This window comes from Anomalospiza imberbis, chromosome 7, assembly GCF_031753505.1.
Source record: "Anomalospiza imberbis isolate Cuckoo-Finch-1a 21T00152 chromosome 7, ASM3175350v1, whole genome shotgun sequence".
Taxonomy (NCBI): Eukaryota; Metazoa; Chordata; class Aves; order Passeriformes; family Viduidae; genus Anomalospiza; species Anomalospiza imberbis.
Genome location: NC_089687.1, coordinates 33,278,189 through 33,301,207, shown reverse-complemented (window position 1 = coordinate 33,301,207; position 23,019 = coordinate 33,278,189). Strand labels below are relative to the sequence as shown.

Genomic DNA, 23,019 nt, shown 5'->3' with positions numbered 1-23,019 from the left:
TATGGCACATGCCAGCCTCAACCAAAACTAGAGGAGGTTTCATAACAATTTTCCCTTAAAATAAAAAATTGAAAATGGTTAACATTTCAATTTTGCTGGAGCAGAAGTGCTAAGGAAGAAAAGAGAAGAAAATAATAAAAGAAAGTAATTTTAGAGTGGAATCACTCTGACACCAGAGAAGAAATGAAGTCACTCACCAAAGTGTTATTCTAGCACTAACTAAATCCACTGAAATAATTTCCAGGGACTGCTCTGTAAAGCAGCACCGGGACACTAACTGCAATTGCAACCTCATTTACACAGCCAAAGAGGCAACTGTAAAAACATCAGTAAGAAATCAGGATAATCAGGAAACAACCATCACAAGGCAGGATTTTTACTTGAGATGTTAGAAAGGAAGTTTAAGACGATCACCTGCCCGTCAGGACAGAATTCTCACTGCAAATGCTGCTTATTTTATTGTATTATTTCTGAATGTTTTTACACCCCAGCTCTACTCATATTCAAAATCACCCTCTGCCATGTGTCTGATGTTATCCCTCACTCAGAAGCTTCACCATGCAGCATGCCAGATTGCCTACAGATATAATTAATTATTTCCTCACAGTTTTATCTGGAATTTGCATGCAGAGGTTGACTGAGGAAGCCAATTACTGACTGTTGAATTTTACTTCATTAAAATAATTAATTACTGTTTAATGTTTGCTATTACTCAACACTTGTTTTTGATTTTGCACAGTGCACTTTGTTGGATCAGTGAAAAATAACTCATTCTAGTTATTTCCATATAATTACAGAGTTCTATGGTTCCTAAGCAAAATCTTCACATTTCCACTAACTCTTCATCACTGCAGATTTAGAATTTTACAATATAAAACCATCTACAGGAATGAGACTCTTGAATCACATGGTGTTCTGCTTAATTTTCCTGTTAATTGAAAATGTGCTTTGCAGCCACTTCTGTCTTTTTCTGTTCACCAAGCCCTCTGTGGGTTGTTTAACACTGTCTGGGTAATGATTTGGCTCCCCACGGATTCAGCCGTACAGTGCAGCAGAAGATAGCCCAATCCATTTTACATGGTACTGAGAGAGCAGGAGTTTGCACATGATTAGTTTGTACGTGGCAGTTGATGAGATGTAACGGGGTAAGTTAAATTTCCAGAACCCAAACCTATGGGCATGTAAGTACACTTCTAAGACATAAAGCTGTAGAAAGACCTGATTTAGTGGTCCTGGGGATGTCAAATCATAGAGCAAGAACTCAACAAATGTAAAATGCTGACATACATCAGTCTGCAAAAACTTGATGGATACTAAACCTTATGAATTCTATCAGGAATGCTGCAATTAAATTGTTAACGATGAAAAATTTCTGCAGGCTCAAAGCCTTTTGGGCTCCCACACACTATTCTGAGCCATGCTGAAGCTGTGACAATTAAGGAAATTTCAAGTTAGAACTGGGTTAATGGAGCATATGTCACGAAACTGAACCAGGCAGTTAGCTTCATGTTTTAAGCAAATTTTATCTTTTTACCAGAGCATCATTCTTTGTGCTCAGAGGCAGACAGTCTATTCATTTTTTAGCATATTAAAGCTAGATTCCCGTCAGCTTAATGCTAATCTAGGCAGAAGTGGTAAAAAAAGATCAGGTAATCTGGTACTTCTTAGAAAATGTGGTATCAAGCAAGTAGGACAAACCACAGGATTCGCTGACTCATTAAACTACTGCTTAAGGCGATTAGGGAAAATATAGCTGAACAAGGAGAAAAATCTTTAAGCAGCTGAAAATCTAAACTTACTTTAAGGAGTATGGCAGACAAAGTACTGGAGCTGTCTAAGCTATGCTTGAGAGCTCAGTACTTGAATATTTGTGCAAACAGCCTTGTGAGAGCTGAGAAGGAAAAAATATGAAGTAAAACCCCCACTGTCAATAGAAAGGAGTGAAGGCAGAGTAAATCAAAGATGATGAGAGATTAAACAAGAGGCAGAAATCCAAAGACGTGACTTTCTAGGAGACAAAGTGCACTGATAGAATATTTCTAGTAATTGTGAATCCTCAGTCAAAATCCATACTTCACCTGGTCTCAGAATCTTTAACTTAGATGAGTTAGAGGACGTTATTTTCTGTTATTTTGAACAGAAAACTCAGACAGTTCTTTCCAGAAAAATGGTGTAAGGAGGAGAAGCTGTGGCAGGTGCAGCTAGAGCTTGCTGCTGACTGTCAAAGTCATCCTAAAAATCCAAACTGCTTCTTTGCAAGGAGCAAGCCATTTTAAAGAGATGGGTTTGGTTCTGCTTGGCCTACAGAGATTACAAATTTGCTAAGGGAAAACCTACATCTATTCTTAAATAAATCCCCAAATCCAAATAAAAAACAAAACCACAAAAAAGAAACATCTGCTAAGAACCCCCATGATGAAACACCAGATTACCTTCTGACTGTTCAACACTGTCTCAGTTTACAGTGCCTCATTATTGCTTCCACTCACCTTAGTTTTCTTCTCATTTTCCTTTATCTTAAAATCTGTCAAGCTATGGAAAATTGGGGGATTATAGAACACCAAATCTCAGTGGCAGCATAACAGCCCTAAACCCCGACTGATTTCAGTATCCTAGCATAAAAACAAATTTTAAAAAGCTGGGCACTTCAATTTTGGCTGTGGATGATGAAGTCTGATAACAAGCAGCTTCAGAAGCAATAGTTTATATATAAAAAAGTCAGCACTTTGAAGAAACAGAGGGGGTGAGGGAGTGTGTGGAAACGGGGTGAGGCACAGGGCAAAAACAGCATATTAAAGCATGAGAGTGAGGACCACTGAGTATTTTCATCTAATGAAAGCAGCCAATTTGCTTTTAGCAATAACTTTATTAATTTCTAAAGTTATCCTAAAGTCTAAGATGCAGTTGTCAAACTAAAGTTTGCTGACAAAAATGTTAGCATTTAACATTTCATATAAAACTATAAAATACATGTATTTCAGGCTTTTTCCTTGCTCTGCACTTCTCTGTGACAGCTACTTCCCACTGCTGGTTAGATGCCATATCAAACACTTTTATAATTCATTCAGTCTATTTAGTGAGAACTTTTCCATTTTATATTTTCACAGATTTGGCACAAAGGTGTAACTTCCACGCAGTTTCTCACCTTGAATTAGTGGTATGTACCGTGCTAACAGCTTTGCCCTCTTCTTTTCATATCCTTTTTGAGTGATGTCTCCTAAAGAAAAGAAGAAATAAATACATATTGTTTGGAAATTCTACATTTAAATCTTTGCATCAAGCATATTCTGTCAGCAACATATTGGTGAAAGAATTTAACAAAACAAACTATGCAGGGAAAAAACAACAAAAAAAAGGCATTAATTACACATATATATATATATATATATATATATATATATGGATTCAGCCTACCTCTGGCCAAGTAGAACCCCTTTTACTCACTCAGATTTTACACAGAAGAGTTCTTACTCTGTATTTTTAAATGATTCTTAATTACTTTCTTTAATCCATAAGGGCTGTGTTTAATTTTTTGCTTAATATTCTTCATTTCCTCAAATATCTGCCTCACCCCTGTATCAGAGAACCCTATCAGACACAAAGTCATTTCATTCTGCCATCCCCAACCTCCATCCAAGTGAATATGCATCATTTCAAGCTATTGACGCTCTCCCAATACAATGGGAGTTCAAAGACATTGTTCAAAACAGGTAAGAAAAACATGCACATCCTGGAGTGCTTCAGTCATTGCAGGTATTTCAAACTACAATCAGCCAGTTTTTCCTTCATGAACCCATGTAAATATTATATACAAAATTTGGACACAAGACAGAAATCACCATTTTTCTTGAGCAGGAAAAAAAATTAGCAGAAGAAATACACAAAAATATAATTTTTATGTATATGCAGTATTATTGTATCAAAATGAGAATTAGATCAAACTGAAAGCACTACAAATGCCCAAGCAGATTTGTCTGCCTGGGAACACGTGGTCAAAATTATCAACTAAACTTTTTACAAAAAAAAAGAAAAGGTTATCAGAAATTATCTTCTTTCAGAAGAAGAGATGCATAATTATCAATTATGGAAGAAATAAAAAACCCAATCCAATAGACAAGAAGCACCAGTAAGAACAGTTTTTCTTAAACTGCAAGTAAATTTGGAAGACTAAAGCTCAGCAAATTCTTTAAGGATCAAAACTGTACCTTACACAAATGTGCTGCACTGTCAGCTCAGAGAAGACATCAATTTGCACAGCTTCAAAAATGCTCCACATAATCCTTATCCCAACCCTCTGGGCAGCTCAGCCTCTGCCAGGTACCACCCAGCTGCACAGGTAAGCCATGATCAAAGGGCAGGGCTGAAGAGAGAGTCCTATTCAAACCAGAATACTTCACACACTGGCATCTTGCAGCACCTGGAAATTCTTTGATTTTGCTGGAATGCTGACTTGAAGGACTTTCCTTGAATGAGGTTAAGCAAAGGACAAAGTCAACAGCATCTCTGTCGCTTTCTGCAGCGCTGTGGCAGGTTGAGCTGTGCTGCCCAGCCAAGCTGGGCTTTGTTCCTTTCTCCAAAGCCTGGGGGTGGGGCTCTTCCTAACAACTGTTCCCCCCTTGCCCCCAGAGCCTCAGGGGGATTCACCCATCATATGGGCTTTTTGTGGTCCCTCATTTCTTCCAAAAAGAGTCACATTGGTACACCGGGGCCACAGCTGCTGTCATTTAGCCTCACTTTCTCCTGAGTTACTGGATTATACAAAAGCAATCTGAGGTTCCTCGGTCTCAGCGAGGCAGCTGGGAAGCCTGCATAAAGCCAGACACTGGGCTGAGCTGTTAGAGTTCTCTTTGGAAGAGACATTTACTTGAAATATCTGAAGTATCGTAAAGCACATATCGTAAAATATGTCACAGATGCCAAGAAAATTAATCTAGACAGAGATGAAAGTGGTAGCATTTCTTAAAATGACCTATAAAAATATATTCTTCATTAGTGCACACAAGAATCTGTCATGTAGTTACCCTGATTCTGCCCAAGCATGGTTCTATTCCATCATGTTAGCACTAGACCTAACAGAATCTTAATGCCAAATTCACTAAATGGAACTGACGATGGATCTGTGAGAGCCTGGCACTTGCTGAAGATAGGGAAATGGCTCCTGGTCCCCAGTTTGCAGAGGTCAAGAGCAGAAACATTTCAAAATGAGCTGACTATACATTAAACATGGAAAAACCTAATCAGCTGGATCAGCTCTGCAAGATGAAACCTTGAAGAACTGCACTGTTTGGCCACTGGTGAGCACAGCCACAATTGCAGGTCCATCACCTTGGCTGCAGAAACCTTTGCCAGTTCCTTCAGGATAAAGTCAAGGGCACCAACATTGGCTTCTGCCTCAGAGGTGGCTCCTGGGTGGTTTGGAAAGGCAGGCAAGTTTCCAGTCTAAAACATAACTTATATGTCATCTGTAGAAGTATTTAAAGCATATCCCCCATGTTTCTGGGATAGGCTGTCACTGTATTTGAAAAGTTGGTAGAGGTGGAAGAGTCAATTCAGCAGATATCATTGCTAATTCTGTGTCTTAAACAACCTTTTTAAAAAGACCCTGAAGATGAACCAAACACCAAAATACAAATCCTTTAAGATAAACTACAGAAACATTGGAAAAGATGGAAGGTTAAGGAACAATGTCAGAATTTAAACAGTCTAAAGAAAACTGGAAATGGTTTGGGACATATTTTCTCCATATGCACACCTGAGAGCTTCAAGCTGGGACACACACAGATGTACTACCAAAAGATTCTGCCCGTGACAGTTCACAATCATTTTTATTTAACCCACAAGCTTTTATCACCACCTAAACTAGGAACCAGAACAACTCCTCCAAACCTACTACTAGTACCCATTCCAAGACTTACCTGGTACATGTTCTCCCAGACACTACACTTGTGTAAATCAGGCAAAAGCCAAACTGATCAACAGGCAACAAAGGAACTAAAAGATGAAAATCATTACTTGCAATCAAAGAAAGATTTGGATCTCCAAACTGTACAGCAGCCAACACTCGCTGCCATCCCTGAGATATAGGCTCTGGTAGTTCTGTGCCTACCGCATCTGGTAGGTCGACTGCTACCTTAATTTAGTTTGCATATGATGAGCTAAGTGAAGTGTGAAAACATCTTGATTGGAATCTTTCATATTACAGGAATCTCTTTAAAATGGAAATGACATCTGATCATTTCATATGGTGATGCATTTGACTAAGCTATTAGAAATTCTATTTCAAAGACACTATTTGAAACATCCTGAAAACATCACGATGCCTTCAAGCAGTATTAGAACTTTAGCACGACTTCACTGAAAATGTGTGGTACTGGTAATTCTTAATTTGCAGCAGGATTTGCATCCCTTTGAGGGAATTCAAGTTATCGAAGTACAAAACTTGTCTGATGTAAAAGTGGCAGCACAGTCACATACAACTATATAAATGTGGAATTTCATTAAACCTTTGCACATACAACAGAATCACTGGAACATCAAGTTCTAGACACTAGGCAAATAATGACTAGCTAATTATATGTATCTTAATGATAGAAATGGAAGGAATTTGACCAGTATGTTAATAGCAAAAATCGGGTCTTCCACTCTGTTCACAATTACACAGTGGGACTATATTTTACAATACCATTAATTGCCTAATAAATTATAGAAGGAATTATCAAAACTAATAGACTTAGTTTGACCAAGCCATTAGGACTTTCGCAATTGATAACGCAATCCAAAGTAATATTTAGAATTAGAAAATTTGAAATTAGAATAAGAAAATTCTGTTCTGACACATTTATATACCACCTTTTCACCTTGAAGTTTCAAAGCAGTTGCAGGACAAAGGCATCACTTATATTTTACAACTTTAAAAAGCTAAGGGTGGGTGAATCCTGCAGTTCAGACAGGATGTGCAAAGTCAGTGCATTCCAGGTTATTCTGTTCCATACAACCCATACTTGTGAACTGTGTGTGTACGTAGGGAGAAGAGAGAGCTTCTCCTTTTAAACTCTGGATTTGCCTGGATTAAACACTTATTTGCTTCATCTGCCAGGAGTCAGCATCTGACAGTGCAAAACAAGGTTAAATAACTAGATCACAAAAGCAGCCTTAGCAGCAGTTTCTAAGCTCAGTTAAGCCAAATTAATGAATTGTTCTTCCACTGCTGCAGTAAATCCTTAAGCTTGGTCCACAGGGAGACAGGAAAAGCTCCAACTCTGCCACTTCTCTTCTATGCTGTTGGAGCTTCCTGCAGAACACACACAGACTGACAGATGCCAGCTATATGTACACCTGTGGGTGACAACATCTATCACACCAGGTACCATTTCCAGTTCTCATTAGGATGGAGATGAGTAACTTTGCTATCCCCTTCAAAAGGCTGAGGAAAGCTACACACACAGGGAGGAAAGAATGGGAATCCTCTGGCCCATAGGGAATGTACTGTCTGCTTCCACAAAAGTCAACAAAAGAAGTTGGGAAAAAACAGACTAGGAGTGGCCAGGCAGATCAATGGACAAGATCTTGTTAAAATTCAAGCCAAAAATTAGGGCTTGATGTTTACTTATGAATAAGTCTAACACAGTTATTTTAGTAAGATTCCAAAGTGAAAAGCTTTAGAAAGAATGCTGTATACATGCAATGTGCTCCCCATCATGGAAATTCAAAACAACCAAAATCTCAGTGCACTACAGAAATGAAAACACTCTGAGTTTCTTTTTGTCACTTCCTAGCTGTATCAAGGACAAAATACCAAAGTAGAATAATTGTCTGACATGTAGTAACCAACTATTATAATGAATGAGGCCATAAATAATTATTTGAATCAAGTAATACTATGGTATCCCCAAAAGATTCCATGAAAACTGCCTCTAGATTTGCCTAAAGATGCAAATCTAGAAACAACCAGGTATGGAGGAATAAAAGAAAAGGCTTTCTAAAGCACAGCTTCTGCTCCTTTCACATCCTTCAGACTCATTATATATGGCATAGTGATTAACACAGTGAAAATACTTCAGATTATTAACCTGGTATGAAACTTTATGGTGTGTTTTTGGATGTCAGCAACACTGATTTTTTTATTTCCTCCCTCCATTAATATGCAAGAAATTATCCCGTATTTAAACTTTGGTGACAGCCACAAAGATCACAGCAAAGATGCCATTTAGGCATGATGCACCACTCTGGAGACTGAAGCACACTGATTCAAAAATCCATGAACATGGAAATTCCCACCTCATTTATGAGACCATGAAAATAATCGAAAAACCCACTAGCAAACCCCAAAACACTCCAACAGCAGCACAAAACTCAAAATTCACCAATTATGTTAAAAAAATACAATGAGAAGGTCTGTAAAATGCAGTGTCTACTCCATACACAAGTTATTTCAATTTGTAAACGATGAAATTTTTTCAAAGGATTTCTAGGTCTCAGTTTCAGATTTGATTCGTTTCCTGACATGACATTACCATGCCCTCGCATGCACTGTAAAACCATGCTTTTAGAGAAAAGATCTACACTTAATCTCTAAATAACAGGTGTGGGAGGTGGCTACTGGGCAAAATTTTATGGTGAATGCAGACACTTTGACTTCTTAAAATAAAACATTGGCATATTTTAAAAAAACCAGACTTCAGCAGTATTCATGTTAAAGCTATATAAACAACATAATACAATATAATTTTACTAAGAAATCAAGCCTGACTAATATATTGGGTGCACATAACTCATCTGACATGATCACAAAGAATCAGATGAATGATTCAGAGATCCTGGCTGAACTACAGAATGATAAACTGAAAAAAAAAAAAAAAAAAAAAGGAAACCAGCTGAATTATTCACAGAAGGAGGCAGCACAAGCAAGCCAGCTGGTGCACACAGACATCCTCTCATGGCAGGAAAAAAACTTCATCAATCCCTATTAGGACCAGAACAGTTCAATGCTTGCACATTTGGGAAGCCCCAGCATGGGTCCCCGTGGTGGATAAACTTATTTACAATTTATTTCCAGTTTCAACACTACTCATTAAGTGCATTTTCTGATGAAAGGGAGCTCTCCCTGAACAGCATGAACCAAACATTGGCAACAAAATGTTGAGCAGGGAGGCTGGACCAGATGACCCACTGTGGTCCCTTCCAACCTGGCACATTCCATGATTCTGTGGTTTCTGCCAACTGCACCTTTTTCCTTGTTTATCTGTTAAAAAGAGCCAAAGGAAAGCCAGGCTTGGTGTCTGCAGTCTCAGATGCTCAAGTCCCCAGCCAGCACCTGCTTGAAGTTGAATGTAACATGCTGATCCCAGGCTGCTGCCAAGGCAGTGTCTCAGCAGCAGAATTTTCTATGAACTAAGGTTGGCTAAAACCTTCTTAGTGAAATGCATCAATAAAGTATTGAACGCAAAAATAATTTTTAAATTGGCTTCTTAAGAGCAAAGCATATTAGAGAGAAAAATTTCTGTACTCCAGTGCATACCAAACACGTTTCCAGAATCTCCCATGCAGTGATACCCATAATCAAAGGCCTGAAAAATACTCTTTTGCAGTAACGTTCCTTACCAACATTAATGATGATCTGGAAGAGACAGGTTGGCAGTACCTTAAGCAACTTTTTCTTCCTTACCAGTTCTGCCAAATCCTTGCAATTACTGTTTCCCAAAATATGCATATGAATATGGATTCTGTCCTGCCTCTTTTGATCCTCTATCCCATGTATTTGATGGTACTGCTTCTAAATGTCCTTACCAAGCTACTTGATTATTTACCTTGACTAATCCTACTGTAAGATAGAAAGTATTTGATTATCAATTGAATGAGAAATACAAGGTGCCTTTAACTGGACCAAACCTGAGAAATATACAAAAAATGCTGCCATGTGGGAGGAGGTGGTCACACTTATAGAATCAGAGAATGGTTTGGATAAAAGGGATGTTAAGGCTCATCTAGTTTCAATACTCTTCTGTGGTCAGGCACACCTTACACTAAACCAGGTAATTAATTATATTTTACAATTATTATATAATGAGTATTCTAATACCCACAATATTATCAAAGTATTATAATTTACAATTATGATAATATAATTAATTTATAATTCCCTTGTTAAGGTCATTTCATTAAATGGCTTTTCAATTCATTAATAATGACTTCTTACCTTTTCTCCCTTCTTACTATCACATCACTAACTCCAATACATCTATTTTTTTCCAGGATTCCCCCATGGGAGTTATTCACAGAAGATTTTGGTCCATCCAAAAAGCTGTATTCTCAGGTCTTCCCTATTCACACAGACTAACCTCCTCCTGTCCTAAGATATGCTCATCTATTTCCCAACAAAGTTTTCTGGTGGCCAATTTCTTGGTTTTCTCTGGTGGCCAATTTCTTACTTTTTTGAGTCTGGGAAACAGACAGGAGACAGAAAAATACCAATAAATTATTCAGAAAATCTGTACTAGAACAACCATGAATGTCAGACAGGCAGCTCACTTTAGGTTTTCCTTTTCTTTCTCTTACACGTGATCTCGCCAAGTCCACACCATAGAGATTCATTAAGGGCTCACCTCAAATCTAGTGTGCAGCTTTGGTGCTGTCATTAATGTGATTAATGACCACTGTTGAAAGGTCACTTAAACGTGCTGAAAACTCTGTCCATCATGAGGGTGGCTGAGGAGGAGGGCAGCAGCAGAACTGTGATAAGCACAGGCAGGGAGGCAAATGGTGTGGATGGCACGAGGCAGGGTCGCAATGGAGAGAGAGGGACCTGCTCCCTTTTGGATGCCCCAAGAACAACTGCCGAGGACACATTCTGCACCAGGCCCCTCAAAAACCCACAACAGAACAAAGCTTCGATTAAACAAAAAGTTTCAACAAAACCTGGTTTCAAGGAAGCAACAAAACACCAAAGTTCTTCCACTTGACACCAACCAGTTCTGCTTTCCTCAAGCTCTTCCATTATAAGCAGCTTTTACCACCACAGCTCCTTAACACTGAGCACTATTAACTAACTACAAATCACCCAATCACTTGGAATCTCTTTATTAAAATAAAAAGATTTCAAGCAATTCCTTTAAAACAATATTCACCTATGAACTTTGGCAAGTTCACATATTTGATGCCTTAACAGTGAAGCCCAGTACAAAAACCCACCAATGCAGTGCTCCCCAGTACTAACACATCACACCGAGTGTCCAGAATGCAAGCTCAGACAAATTATTACACTTACAAAGACAAATACTGGAGCACAAAAATATCAGATTTAAGCTTATCCATTCAGTCCAACAAACACCCTTGCGTGCAAGTACTGGGAAAATCTACATGACTACATTTATTTTTCAACAAGACCCGTGACTCATCCAGGGCACTGAAGAGACATTGTTCAATAAACTGAATATTGAATAGGTATCTGTTTTGTTTCTTAATTCTTTTGCCAAGAGACAAAAGGCTTCAGAATGCAGGAGCTCATGAACAGGAAGGTCATGGATGAAAGCACAGATTGGTGGTACTTGGGAAGAAGTCACCACCTGTTTCATCCTAAACCAGAAAATCCATACTTGTTTATACTCAAAGCAGTCTTATTCAGATATGTCACAGTATGAAAAGTCACTTAATCCTAAATTCAGATCTGAGTGTGGATTTATTCCAAATCTCCTCCAAGATCACCAGCAGCACCTCTTGTTCGTGTTGAAACAACCTGTTGGATGCTTGAGACCGATGCAGGACAGCAAGCAGGACCACCCAAGGACTTCCAAACCAAGCCAAAAAAAACCCCAAAAAAACCCAAACCCGAGAAGAGATGTTACTGTTTACATGGAAGTCAGTACCTTCAAAGATCTGCTTTCACCTTGTATGAAGTTGCATTAAAAAAATTTCAAGATAGATGCAGAATGAAACAAACTACTGTTAACTGGTTTTTACTCCATCTCTTGCATTTAAACTGAGGCAATTGGAATATAAAAATCTCCACACAAGAAACTCATTAGCAATGAAATTGAGTTCAAAGCAATAGGTTTTGACACTTGTCTCCAAAAACCCCAGAACCACTGACATTATCCTTCCAAATGCTCTGCTACAGAAGCACTTTCTCAGACAATTGAAAGGTGTTGTTAACAAGCAGCACACTAAACTGCAGTGGTTTATTATTTATTATTAAAAAAATATTTAAACATTAAAATGACCAGAACCACTCCAACAACCTTTGAGTTTCAAGGGATTATGCTAAAGGACTACTTGCTTTTTCCCTCTCTTTTGGCAGTTGACTCCCTTACGAATGTTTCAATTACCAAGACTTAGACAATGTCTGGGATAAGTGGAATATACCAGCATTTTTAAAACTGACACCCCACATCATGTTTAAATCGTTTGAATAATTGGTTTAAACATTCCTAAGACAAAGCCGTTCTTGGTCAGGCATCCACATTACTTTTAGATTAAAAAATCCCTGCATTGCTAACACAGAACATGCAGATACTCTTAGAGTTAAGGACTTCAAATAGCTATAATCAGTCCCTTCATTTTAACTGATGATCAGAAGACACTTTAATGGCCTTGCTGCATTTCACAAACAGCCGTGACTTTTGAAACAATTAAATTCCTGTTAATCTCATATGTAGAAGCTGCTGATGTGACCTGTAGAAATGCTGTGTCACTTCTTCAGCCCATTCATCTAGACTAGGTTTCTCAAGTTCCCCAGTCTTGATTAAGACCAGGAAAAATGAAATCACTTCTCTACCTTGACTTTTATTAATTAATGAGCATTTTGGGATTTTTTCATGGAAAAATTAAGACTCTCCAGCTGTCTGGTAAGGGAGCTCGAAACCCATCTCTCTCTCTCTATATATATATACATATACACACACACACATCTGAATGTATTTGAACAAAATTTTCCTTTCAGAAATGCAATTCCTATCCCAAGAAATCTGTCTTGGCATGCAATTATTAACAGCTCTAGTTTTCAGCCCAAATTCTGCAATTTTAGACTTCTGATTTTTATGTCTGTCTTCTTAGGATGTACTGTGCTCTTGTGAAAAGCACTGAATCCCAGTAATCCTATATTTTCTACAGCTGCATGGCTAAATCCTCCAGTGCTTAGGAAATTAGGCATTCCCCCAGAAGTTTAGCTTCTCTTAGGACCAATGCTATTCTAGTTTTCCTTAATTATCTTGCCAACTTTTCCAGTGTACATGACTTAACCCATAAACCATGAGTTTCCAACACTCTAAAGCTGACACAAGTGGATAATAATTTCAAATTCTTATATATTTCTGTTAGATGCCTAAGTGCTCTTTCAACAGCTCGACTGATCTATTCATACATTTAGAAAGTAACTTTAATTCCCAAATTCTTAAAGATACTTTAAATATTTAAAATTTGAAAGCTTTTACACTGGCTACGGTTTGCTGTCCCCAAAATTCTAGAAAGATCCCTGCTGGGGTTTAGGTTTTTCCTTTTGTTTCTTTCTTTTAGGGAATTTTCTCCCATATGTTGTCAGGAGACAATAAGGACCGGGTACTTAGGAGAGACGATAGAAGTTGCCAAGCTCAGGGGAGGAGGGCACTTGGCTGCACTCCTCTTATCTGAGGGTTTCTCTTGGAGGAGCTGAGATACCTGGAGAATTAGGCTGGGAAAAAGGGAGCTGGGGCAGCTCCTAGCTCTTTCCTGTGCTCTCAGCATTTGGAGAGGAGAGAGGCTGTGGTTGCTGTGGGGAGAATTCATCAGCACTGTGGGGTTCTGTCTCCTGCTGCCTTTCTTCTACCAGGAGTGGAGCTCTGATCCTCAGCGTGGCCTTTGCACCGGGACCTTATTAACACTCAACCTCACCAAAGGGGTGTTATAGATGAATAATGTAATAGTTGGCTCTCACAATTAAGAGCTTAATATTATCTGTATGTTACGATGCATAGTGATGTTATTGTAATATGTCCTCCCATAGTTCTCTTTCCTCTCCCTCTTGTCAGAGCATTTGGGGAGGGCCGGCTTATTACCGGAGGAGGCACAGCGTAACAACACCTGACCTCCAATCGAGATGTAAGAAAATAATCTCCACCAGTGGACGGCAGAGAGAGAGTTCACGGACAAAGCTTAGGGAGGAGCTAAGGGTATAAAAAGCAGAGCATCCATTTTGCACTGTAACTTTTCCTTAGTCAGTTCTTTGTTGTGTTTTTATTAAGGTTGAATAAACCTTTTAAAATTTTGAAAGTGAGGGCTGTTTCTCACAGGGGGCACCCTTCACCATCTGCTGGGGTGCCTGAGGGAACACCTGGGGAGCCTGAGCCCCTTTTCCCCCAAGGGAGCCTCCCTCTGCTGCGTCAGGGAGCTGGGCTGCCACTGCCCAGGGTTTTTTTTGCTACACTGTAGCTCTGCACCCCCTGTCCTGCCGGGATGCCCTGTGAATCCAGTTACACCTGCAGAGTTTCCCCAGCCTCTTGTTTGCCACCCTGGGCGAGCCTGCCCTGCCGTTCCAGCCGCTGCTCCGAGGCTCCTGCTGCAGCCCCTCTTCCCCCTTCAGCCTGTCCGCCATCGCCGCTGAGGGACAGCGCGGCGCCACAGCGCCCCCCGCAGGCACGGGGGGATCGGCACGGCGCCCCCCGCAGGCACGGGGGGATCGGCACGGCGCCCCCCGCAGGCACGGGGGGATCGGCACGGCGCCCCCCGCAGGCACGGGGGGATCGGCACGGCGCCCCCCGCAGGCACGGGGGGATCGGCACGGCGCCCCCCGCAGGCACGGGGGGATCGGCACGGCGCCCCCCGCAGGCACCGGGGGGATCGGCACAGCGCCCCCCGCAGGCACCGGGGAATCGCCGCACCCGCCCTGCCCGGCCGGGAGCCAGCAGCGCCCCTGGCGGCCGTGACGGGAACTGCAGCGAAGGGGAAAGTGCCGGCAGCCGAGAGAGGCTGGGCCTGGCCTGGGCCCTGCCTGGGGCTGTTTGCCTTCTTACACAGATATCTGTGTGTGTGTTAGCAGAGAACTGCTGTTCCTTTTCATCGCTTTGCCTGAAAGCCCCTCAACTTCAAAGTTATACTAACCTGGAGGGAGGGGATCATATTTTCCATACCAAGTGAGGCTCCTGCTTCCCTTGGCAGACACCTGTCTTTCAAACCAAGACACCCCCAGAAGAATAACACTGAAATCAAGGAATTCTCAGGAAATCTCAAGAAAATTCTAAAAAAATTCACCAATTCATCCCTAAAAAAATTCTCCAAGTCACTGCATCTGGGAAGGAAAAAAAAAAAAAAAGTTATTTCAAAGTCAATAACTCTGAATGCAGATTTTCCTTAGGATCCTGTTGTTACTTTCTCTGTTGTGAGAAAAAAAATTCACTATGAAAGCTACCAGTAAAAGCTCTTCTGGCAGAAGCTGGAAATCAGCAATGTTATTAACATTGTGTCAAGATCCAGTAACATCTACTGAAAGACCAAAAGAAGGTTTAAGGCATCAATGCAACATTCTTCTGTCATGTTACAGATCCTTTGTGTATTTCCATGTTTATGCCTCACTTTCAATAGCCCTCAGTCAAGGATCTGCACCTCAGAATCTCTGCTAATCAACTCATGTATTCAAGACTCTCCAGAAGTGTCATGTGAAAGCCCAGACATCAGAAACTTTCCTGAAACACCTAAAAACCTTAAGATGACTCTCAAAGGTGTAACACCAATTCCTATAAAGACAGCAACTGGATTTCCTTTAAACGAAGTTTTCCTCACTCTCAAAATGCAACCCATTTGCAATTGCCATAAAACACCAATTGCTAATTCCACTAAATACAGATTACTTCACTGTTACTAATAATGCCTACAAACTGACAAAGCTGCAGAAGTTACTACACTATCACCAGGTTTATCATCTGAAGGGAGTGTGTCACAATGCTTTTTTGGGGGTTTGGGTGGGGGGAATGGAGTTGGACAGGTTGCCCTCCTCTGGTCACAATGTAAAAGCATTGTGCTTCCAGAAATACCTTTATTTAAATTATTCTGAACCATGTTTTGCTGACGATACTTTTACTAATTACAAAACAGCAACATTAACTTCAAGTGAACTGTCATACCGTCCTTCTAGCACAAAATTAGGCAAGATTCTTCACACAGCACCAGGTAACAATTTCAATGCAATCATTCTCTCAAATATGACACCCACTGATGAGGGCCACAAAGTTCTCGAGTTTTGCAGCTCACAGCTTCCCGTATGAAAGGGCATTGAGAACCTATTTCATGTGATGAACACAATTTTGATAGCATCAGTACTGCATGAGTCATCAATCTATCCCACAGTCCCCTTCAATCACCCCAGGGAATTATCTCATACCGATTCAGAATCTCTCTTTATTTTCCAGTGTCAAAACATTGCTTGTTTGAACACAGCAAGGCTACCTCTTGTCATGAGTCAGTTTATTGGGCTTCCCAAACTGCACCAGCTGCACCAACATGTGACTGAAGCCCTGCAGAGTACAGCTCCAAGCTGAGCATAAAGTGTCTATCAGTTCACTTCAATGTTTACAAATATTCACTAAAGAAAGGAAAATCCTCCAAAAAACCTTGTGGGTTATTATTAGTGCTGAATATTTTGGACAGAAGTGCATAAAAACCGAGCAAAGGCGTATTCCACAGTGAGGAAAAATCTACCTGTTTGTAGCACCACAGTGGCTAAAAGGCCCTAATCCAAAAAGAGAACATCACAAATAAATGGTACAAGCAACCCTGATGCAAGAGCTTGCTCATGGAAGATGCAGTGAGGTGCTTTAGGGCACAGATAATGTGCAATGATCACAAGAACAAATTGTCAGTTATTAGCTATTCACAAGTTTTATATGTTTAAAATTATTTTTAATTTTTTTCCCTCTGGCTGCAGTCCAGGGAACACTGGTCCTGCCAGGAAGAAGGAGCAGCAATATAGCAGTTGTGTAAGTACACACTGAGTTTGTCAAATCTAATTTATACAGCTTCCATTTTAAATAAAAATACAAGACTATTTATTTCTTACTACTATCTACCATTTTCTGGTTTTACTAAGCATTCTGCTACTCCTCCTCTGTCTCAAACCAGCCTGTAATCACCTCATCCCAACTGCCCTGCTACAGGTCTGCAACACAGACCTATCTCACAGTTTAAGACCCATATAAATTGCTAGGATAAAAGTAACATATAACGGATTTATACACAGACATTTTATAATTTAAATTACGATTTATAATCTTAACAGTAATTTAAGATTAGAATATTGAGCCACAGCTACAAGCAAATAAGAATATGTGTGTCACGGAAGGTTTCTATAGTTTTGTCTGGGCTGTGTGACAAGTTACTTACATTATAAGTAACAATGAGGTAAAAATCAAGTAAAAATCAATTTCACTGGAAAAGGGCAACATCCATAGTGATACCTTTTGTAGATCTTCATCCTAGCCCCTGCCTCCTGCAAACACCTGTGTTACAGGTATTCCCAGCACCTGAAGTCCTTTTTTCAATTAGCAGAATCTAAACATTCTGAAGGACATGTGAAATCACCTTCTGCTAGGAAGGGAAGAGTCTCATTTGCTAATGGTCGGTCTTGGGCACTGATAAATTGATGTCCTGTGAAAATCAAATCAGAGCCCTGTCAATATCTGCTAAAACCTAAATCTGAAGAAAACTACGACTTTGCATTTATTTAGGCAATAGTTGCCAATACATCTAATCCTGGCTTCACAAATGTGAAAAGTCCAGAATCACAAATACACATTGTTCCATCCACTAAGTTCATCAGAAGAATTTCCTGTTTAAAAATACCCATTTCCTTAACACATTCCTTCATCTGTAGCACAATCACACTGGTTAATGACTATAGGGAATGCTTTCAAACAGACTGGTTTATTTAATAATTCATGAAAAGTAACCCAAACCCTCTCTAACAAGGAGGCTGTAGATGGAAAGTGAGCACAAGGACAACAGTGCCCATCACCTTGACTCCTGTGCTATTGCTCAAACCAGTACGTCCAGCCACAGATCTGCATCTGACCACCACAGAATATATTATTTCTCAGTTTCCCAAACTGTTCAAGGCAGACAAACACGTGGCAAAAATACAGTGCACAAACCCACAGCAGCCAAACGAATCCTGACCTCACTGGTGTTTCTGTGTACGCAGTCAACTGAGACTTTCCAGAATCAAAGTCTCCAGAGGGAAGCTCCTGACATGCTTGCACGAGACCAAGGTGGGGGAGGACAGGCAGGGAAAAAGACCTCAAGTTCCTGTCAGGAGTGACTCTGGGATCGTCTGCCTGACTGTTAAGAAGTTTCAAGGTCATGCATTTCAATACACAGACATCTAACCCAGAGCAGTAGAAAGAAGGCAAAGAGCAAGAATGAGCGTCCCCAGGTACAACCATTTTAATTCCTACAACATGTACCACATAACCTCAACTAGCTGGTTTATAAAATTTAAGCTTCTTTGTGATTTTTACTTAGCAAATGAGAGCTTAGGTGAAAAAAATTAGAAAAGATGCTCACACCTAAATGTGCTTTTTTCAAATACTGCTTCTGAAAGAAAAATGAAGGAAAAAAATCTTTACTGAGCTGCCGTCTCTGAAAACAGTGAATATTCTTTGCAAGCTGAAGTAACTCTCACCAAGTACAAATTATACACAAACATCTGAAATTAGAAACTTTGGTAGTTTTGTTAGACAACACAATTGCCAACAAATGTTTTGTGGTCACAACACCTCTTCCTAACCCTACCAAACTGTGTGCTTCCACAACATGGCCTGTCTGACCTGGCTTTCTTTGCAGCCACACATTGTGGCACTTCCTTAACATTTCTTACTCCTTAAAAAGTAAGGCAGAAATCTCATAATGTGGGACTTTGACAGAATTCCATCTTACTACACAGGCAGCTGGTGCATAGGGAGCTGAAGCCCCTCCAGTTATATCCAACCCACCTCCCAGCACAGGTTTTCATTTCTCGATAAGCAAATACTATTTGATAAAGTGCTGAGCTGACAGGTATTTTACCTGTATCTGATGAATCCCAGATCTGTGGGACACAAACATATTGATTATGATTTATGGGAGCTTTCATATTTCAAGTTCTAGGACAAAATGCTGCTACAATCAGCAAGCCCTATGTTTCATTTGAGGCTGGATCCACAACAGATTGAAGGAACAGCCATACAGATACAGGCAGACACTGAAAAAGTTTATTTTGGGTATGGATTCATGCTGCAGCTAAGCTGAAGTACTGGCACCCTCTTTCAATCTTCTGCCCTCAACTCAATCCAGCTCTGAGGCCATATGGCTGTAAGTAGGAAAAAGGAAAAATAAAGAAAATCAAAAATTTGAGCTGCAGTGAATTATGACAAAAAGCCAGAAAAAATATTATTTGCATCTATCTTCATAATATCACAACACCAGCTATTAGTATCTTTTCAGTGTCCATAAATGGCAAATCCTACAAGAGGCAGATTTTTGTCAGACATTGCTGGCATCCAGCAGAACACTGAACAAAAACTCCCTGCTAGTTGAGGGATGAAGCCCAATTGGATTCACCAGGTGCTGGAATTCTCCTCAAGCTCTTAAAGGGATGGATACAGAGATAATCAAATAGAAAGGTCTTGACCTTTAAAAGGTAACAACAGACATAGAAGATCACAAGCTGCTTCTTTCTTCACTGAATAGCAAATCACAGACACCTACTACAAGGCACAAGCTTCCACACAGGAAAACAACAACAACAAAAATCCACAGAAGCTTAAAATCTTTGTGTCCTTTGGAGCACTGCTGGAGAAACACCACCTTGAGAAATAAGAAAGGTCATAATAAAGCAGTGAGAAAGTGATAGAAAGATATGATGATGATTTGGAGGCTTTAATTATTCAGTCACACATTTCAACTTGGTCCCCTGAATTCTGCATTGCAGAACTGCTGTGTTCATCTTCTGCACAGGAAAATCATACATTCTATTTTACTGCACATCATGGTGGGGTAACAGTTGGACTCCATGAACTCTGAGGTCTTTTCCAGCCCAAATTATTCTATGATCTTTGAATTTGGGTCTGCAATCATCACATCAAGAAAACTCAGGTGAATGCACCAAGTTTATATTTCCTCGAGAGCTACAAACCTTGTGCCAAGAAACTGTCAAATACTTTGAAACTTATTCCAAGGTAAATACAAGGGTTCTTAATAACCAAATGACTGTCATGTAATCAAGAGAGACTGATATGTTTTCCCTCCCATTTGCATACAGGTATATCAAAGTCTGTCTTTCAGTAACAGAATTGGGTGATTCATCTGTAACTCAGCTGTAAGAAATATCATCAAGCAGGCACCTTCTTTAGTCCAAGAGATGCCAAAGCCCATCCTCAATGAAATCACATTTCAGAAGAACAGTCTATTCCTTTCAAAAAACCAAACTAATACAAAGAAAAAAAAAATCTCCCCAACAGCATTTTAACTAGCAAGTGGAAAAGGAAAAGTCACTTCATACTCTCAAGATTGGCAGAGCTTAATTTAGGCTTAGGGGAAGGATAGGGAGGTAGAACGTAGGACAGTGTTCAATGCTAATTTTATAAAGGTCTATTTACTTCATAAATGTGTATTTATAATTTTAAGGGAAGCTTATTTTTGCACAAGAATACCTGGAAATGTTTAATCTTTAATCTTCTTAGCGTACAGGTTGCCATCATATTTTTGTTCCTCACCAGGTTTTAACATTCCTTGCCAAAGCAACATACAAAAGAATAACAAGACTTCTACTCAAACACAAGGAAGAGATTAATTTAAACACTGGTTAACTACAGCAGAAATCCAGAAGACAACCAATAAAAGCCCCAAGCACTTAACTGGTTGAGTCTGAAATTCTGCTTTGATGGGAAAGGAAGTTGATGACCTAGCATTCCCAGTTTTCCCGGTTCAGAGTCTTCTGTTTCCGGACAATGATAAAGGTAACAGAACAGTACATTTAGTCTTTTTTTCTGCGAGCCTTTAAGTGCATCACCATCATTCTTAAGCTGGAAGCCAGAGCCAACAAAATAAGACTGGATGTCCTCACTGCTCACAAAATTGTTTCATTAGAAACAGCTAAAGGTACGAAATGTAAGGATGCTCTCAGCTAAGACTAGATACCTTGTTTATTCTCCTATGTTCCAGAAGGCAGGAAAGAAAACAGAGGAGGGGGGACAGCAGAATAACAATTATGGAAAATGAGTATGATGGGGGACTGGGAATGAGAAAAAAAGGGAGGGCACATTACAGATGAAAACCATTGCCAACTGTACTGTTCCACTGCTACAACAGTGCTTTCTAACATGGCTGCTAACATTTTAGGTCAACTCAACAAGAACCTCTTAAACAGCTTTTTATTACCTTCCAAAATAGAGGGGAGAATTAAAAAAAAAAATCTCCTCTGATCATCCAGCACATCAGAGATGGCAAGAAAAAGAAAATGGGTCAATTTGTTTTACCCTCCCAAGGCAGAAAGGTTCAGAAGACTCTTGGGCCCAATGTGAGGCCTGAGGACATTGAGGGGGGGAAAGGGTGAAAAAGGAGTAACCGTTCCTGGGTAACCTGTTTTTTGTGTGCTGAATATAGAAGCCTCGGTAAGCAGCACCATGTGGTCTAGCCTAGCCTGGTTTGGTTGGCACACGGCTTTGGCTCAAGGAAGGGGGGAAAAGGCCAACTGGCAGCATAGAGGAAGACCAATCTGGGCTGCTGAAGAATGGCAAGACATCGCCACTCGGGTAGAGAAGTTACCTGTGGAAATCTGTCATGTGGATGCCCACATCCCCAAGAGTCAGGCTAATGAGGAACACCGAAAAAACGAGCAGGTAGATCAGGCTGCAAAAATAGAGGTGTCACAGATAGGTGTGGACTGGCAACACCAGGGGAAGTTGTTCCTAGCTTGATGGGCCCATGATGCCTCGGGCCATCAGGGCAGAGATGCCACCTATAAGTGGACATGAGACTAAGGGGTGGATTTAACCATGAACAGTATCTCCCAGGTTATCCAAGATTGTGAGACGTGTGCTGAGATCAAGCAGGCCAAGCAGGTAAAACCCCTATGGTATGCTGGGCAGTGGTCCAAATATAGTATGGGGAGGCCTGGCAGATTAATTATATCACACTGCCTCAAACCTGCTAAGGCAAGCACTACGTGGTCATTCATAATGGTAAAAACCACCATGGGATGGCTGGAGACCTACCCTGTGCCTCACGCCACTGCCTGGAACACCAATCTGGGCCTTGAAAAGCAAGTCCCTTGGAGGCATGGTGTCCCCATGAGAATTGAGTCCGACAACAGGACTAATTTCAGGAACACCCTTATGAACACCTGGGCTAGAGAACATGGCATTGAGTGGGTGTACCATATTCCTTATCATGCACCAGCTGCTGGGAAAGTTGAGCGGAGCAACGGACTGCTTAAAACCACCTTGAAGGCACTGGGCAGGGAGACTTCCAAAAATTGGGAGTTGCATTTAACACCTGGTTAGTTAACACCAGAGGCTCCACTAACTGAGCTGGACCTGCCCAATCTGAACCCTTGTGAACAACAGAGATAAACCCTTGTGAACAACAGAGATAAGGTTCTGGTGGTACACATGAGAGGTATCCTGGGAAAAACTGGATTAATTCTGCTTCAAGCAAAGACAAACACACTTGTGGGGTTGTCTTTGCTCAGGGACCAGGTTGCAACTTGTGGTGCAAAAGGATGGAGAGACCTGATGCATCCCCTCAAGGGGACCTTGTTTTAGGGTGAACTGCCTGTCACACTGTGCCTGTATGTAAACCTCGATGTATACATGTATATAATTGGGGTAATGCATGTATGTATATACTTTAAAAATTTAAGTTTGATGTAATATGTTGGTATGGGAAAAAATTCGGGGTGGATAATGTTAGAGGTTAGGATTTTTTTTTCTTTTCCCTCTCAGGGAATTTTCTCCCATCTGCTGCCTAAGATATGATAACGACCCAACCTTAAGAGAGACAAAAGATGTAGCCAAGGAGAAGGGG

At 40.4% G+C, this 23,019-nt stretch overlaps 1 protein-coding gene across 5 annotated transcripts in view; it reads right to left on the bottom strand.

The window, feature by feature from the left end:
• DIP2A (disco interacting protein 2 homolog A) overlaps positions 1-23,019 on the bottom strand; it is a 79,841-nt gene that overhangs the window by 51,515 nt on the left and 5,307 nt on the right. For all 5 annotated transcript variants that reach the window (XR_011000991.1, XM_068196426.1, XM_068196428.1 and 2 more), the window contains exon 2: positions 3,146-3,217. Coding sequence is in view for 4 of the 5 variants with exons in the window: in XM_068196426.1 (XP_068052527.1) it covers positions 3,146-3,217 (72 nt within the window). In the remaining variant the exon portion in view is untranslated. The remainder of the gene's footprint in view (positions 1-3,145; positions 3,218-23,019) is intronic.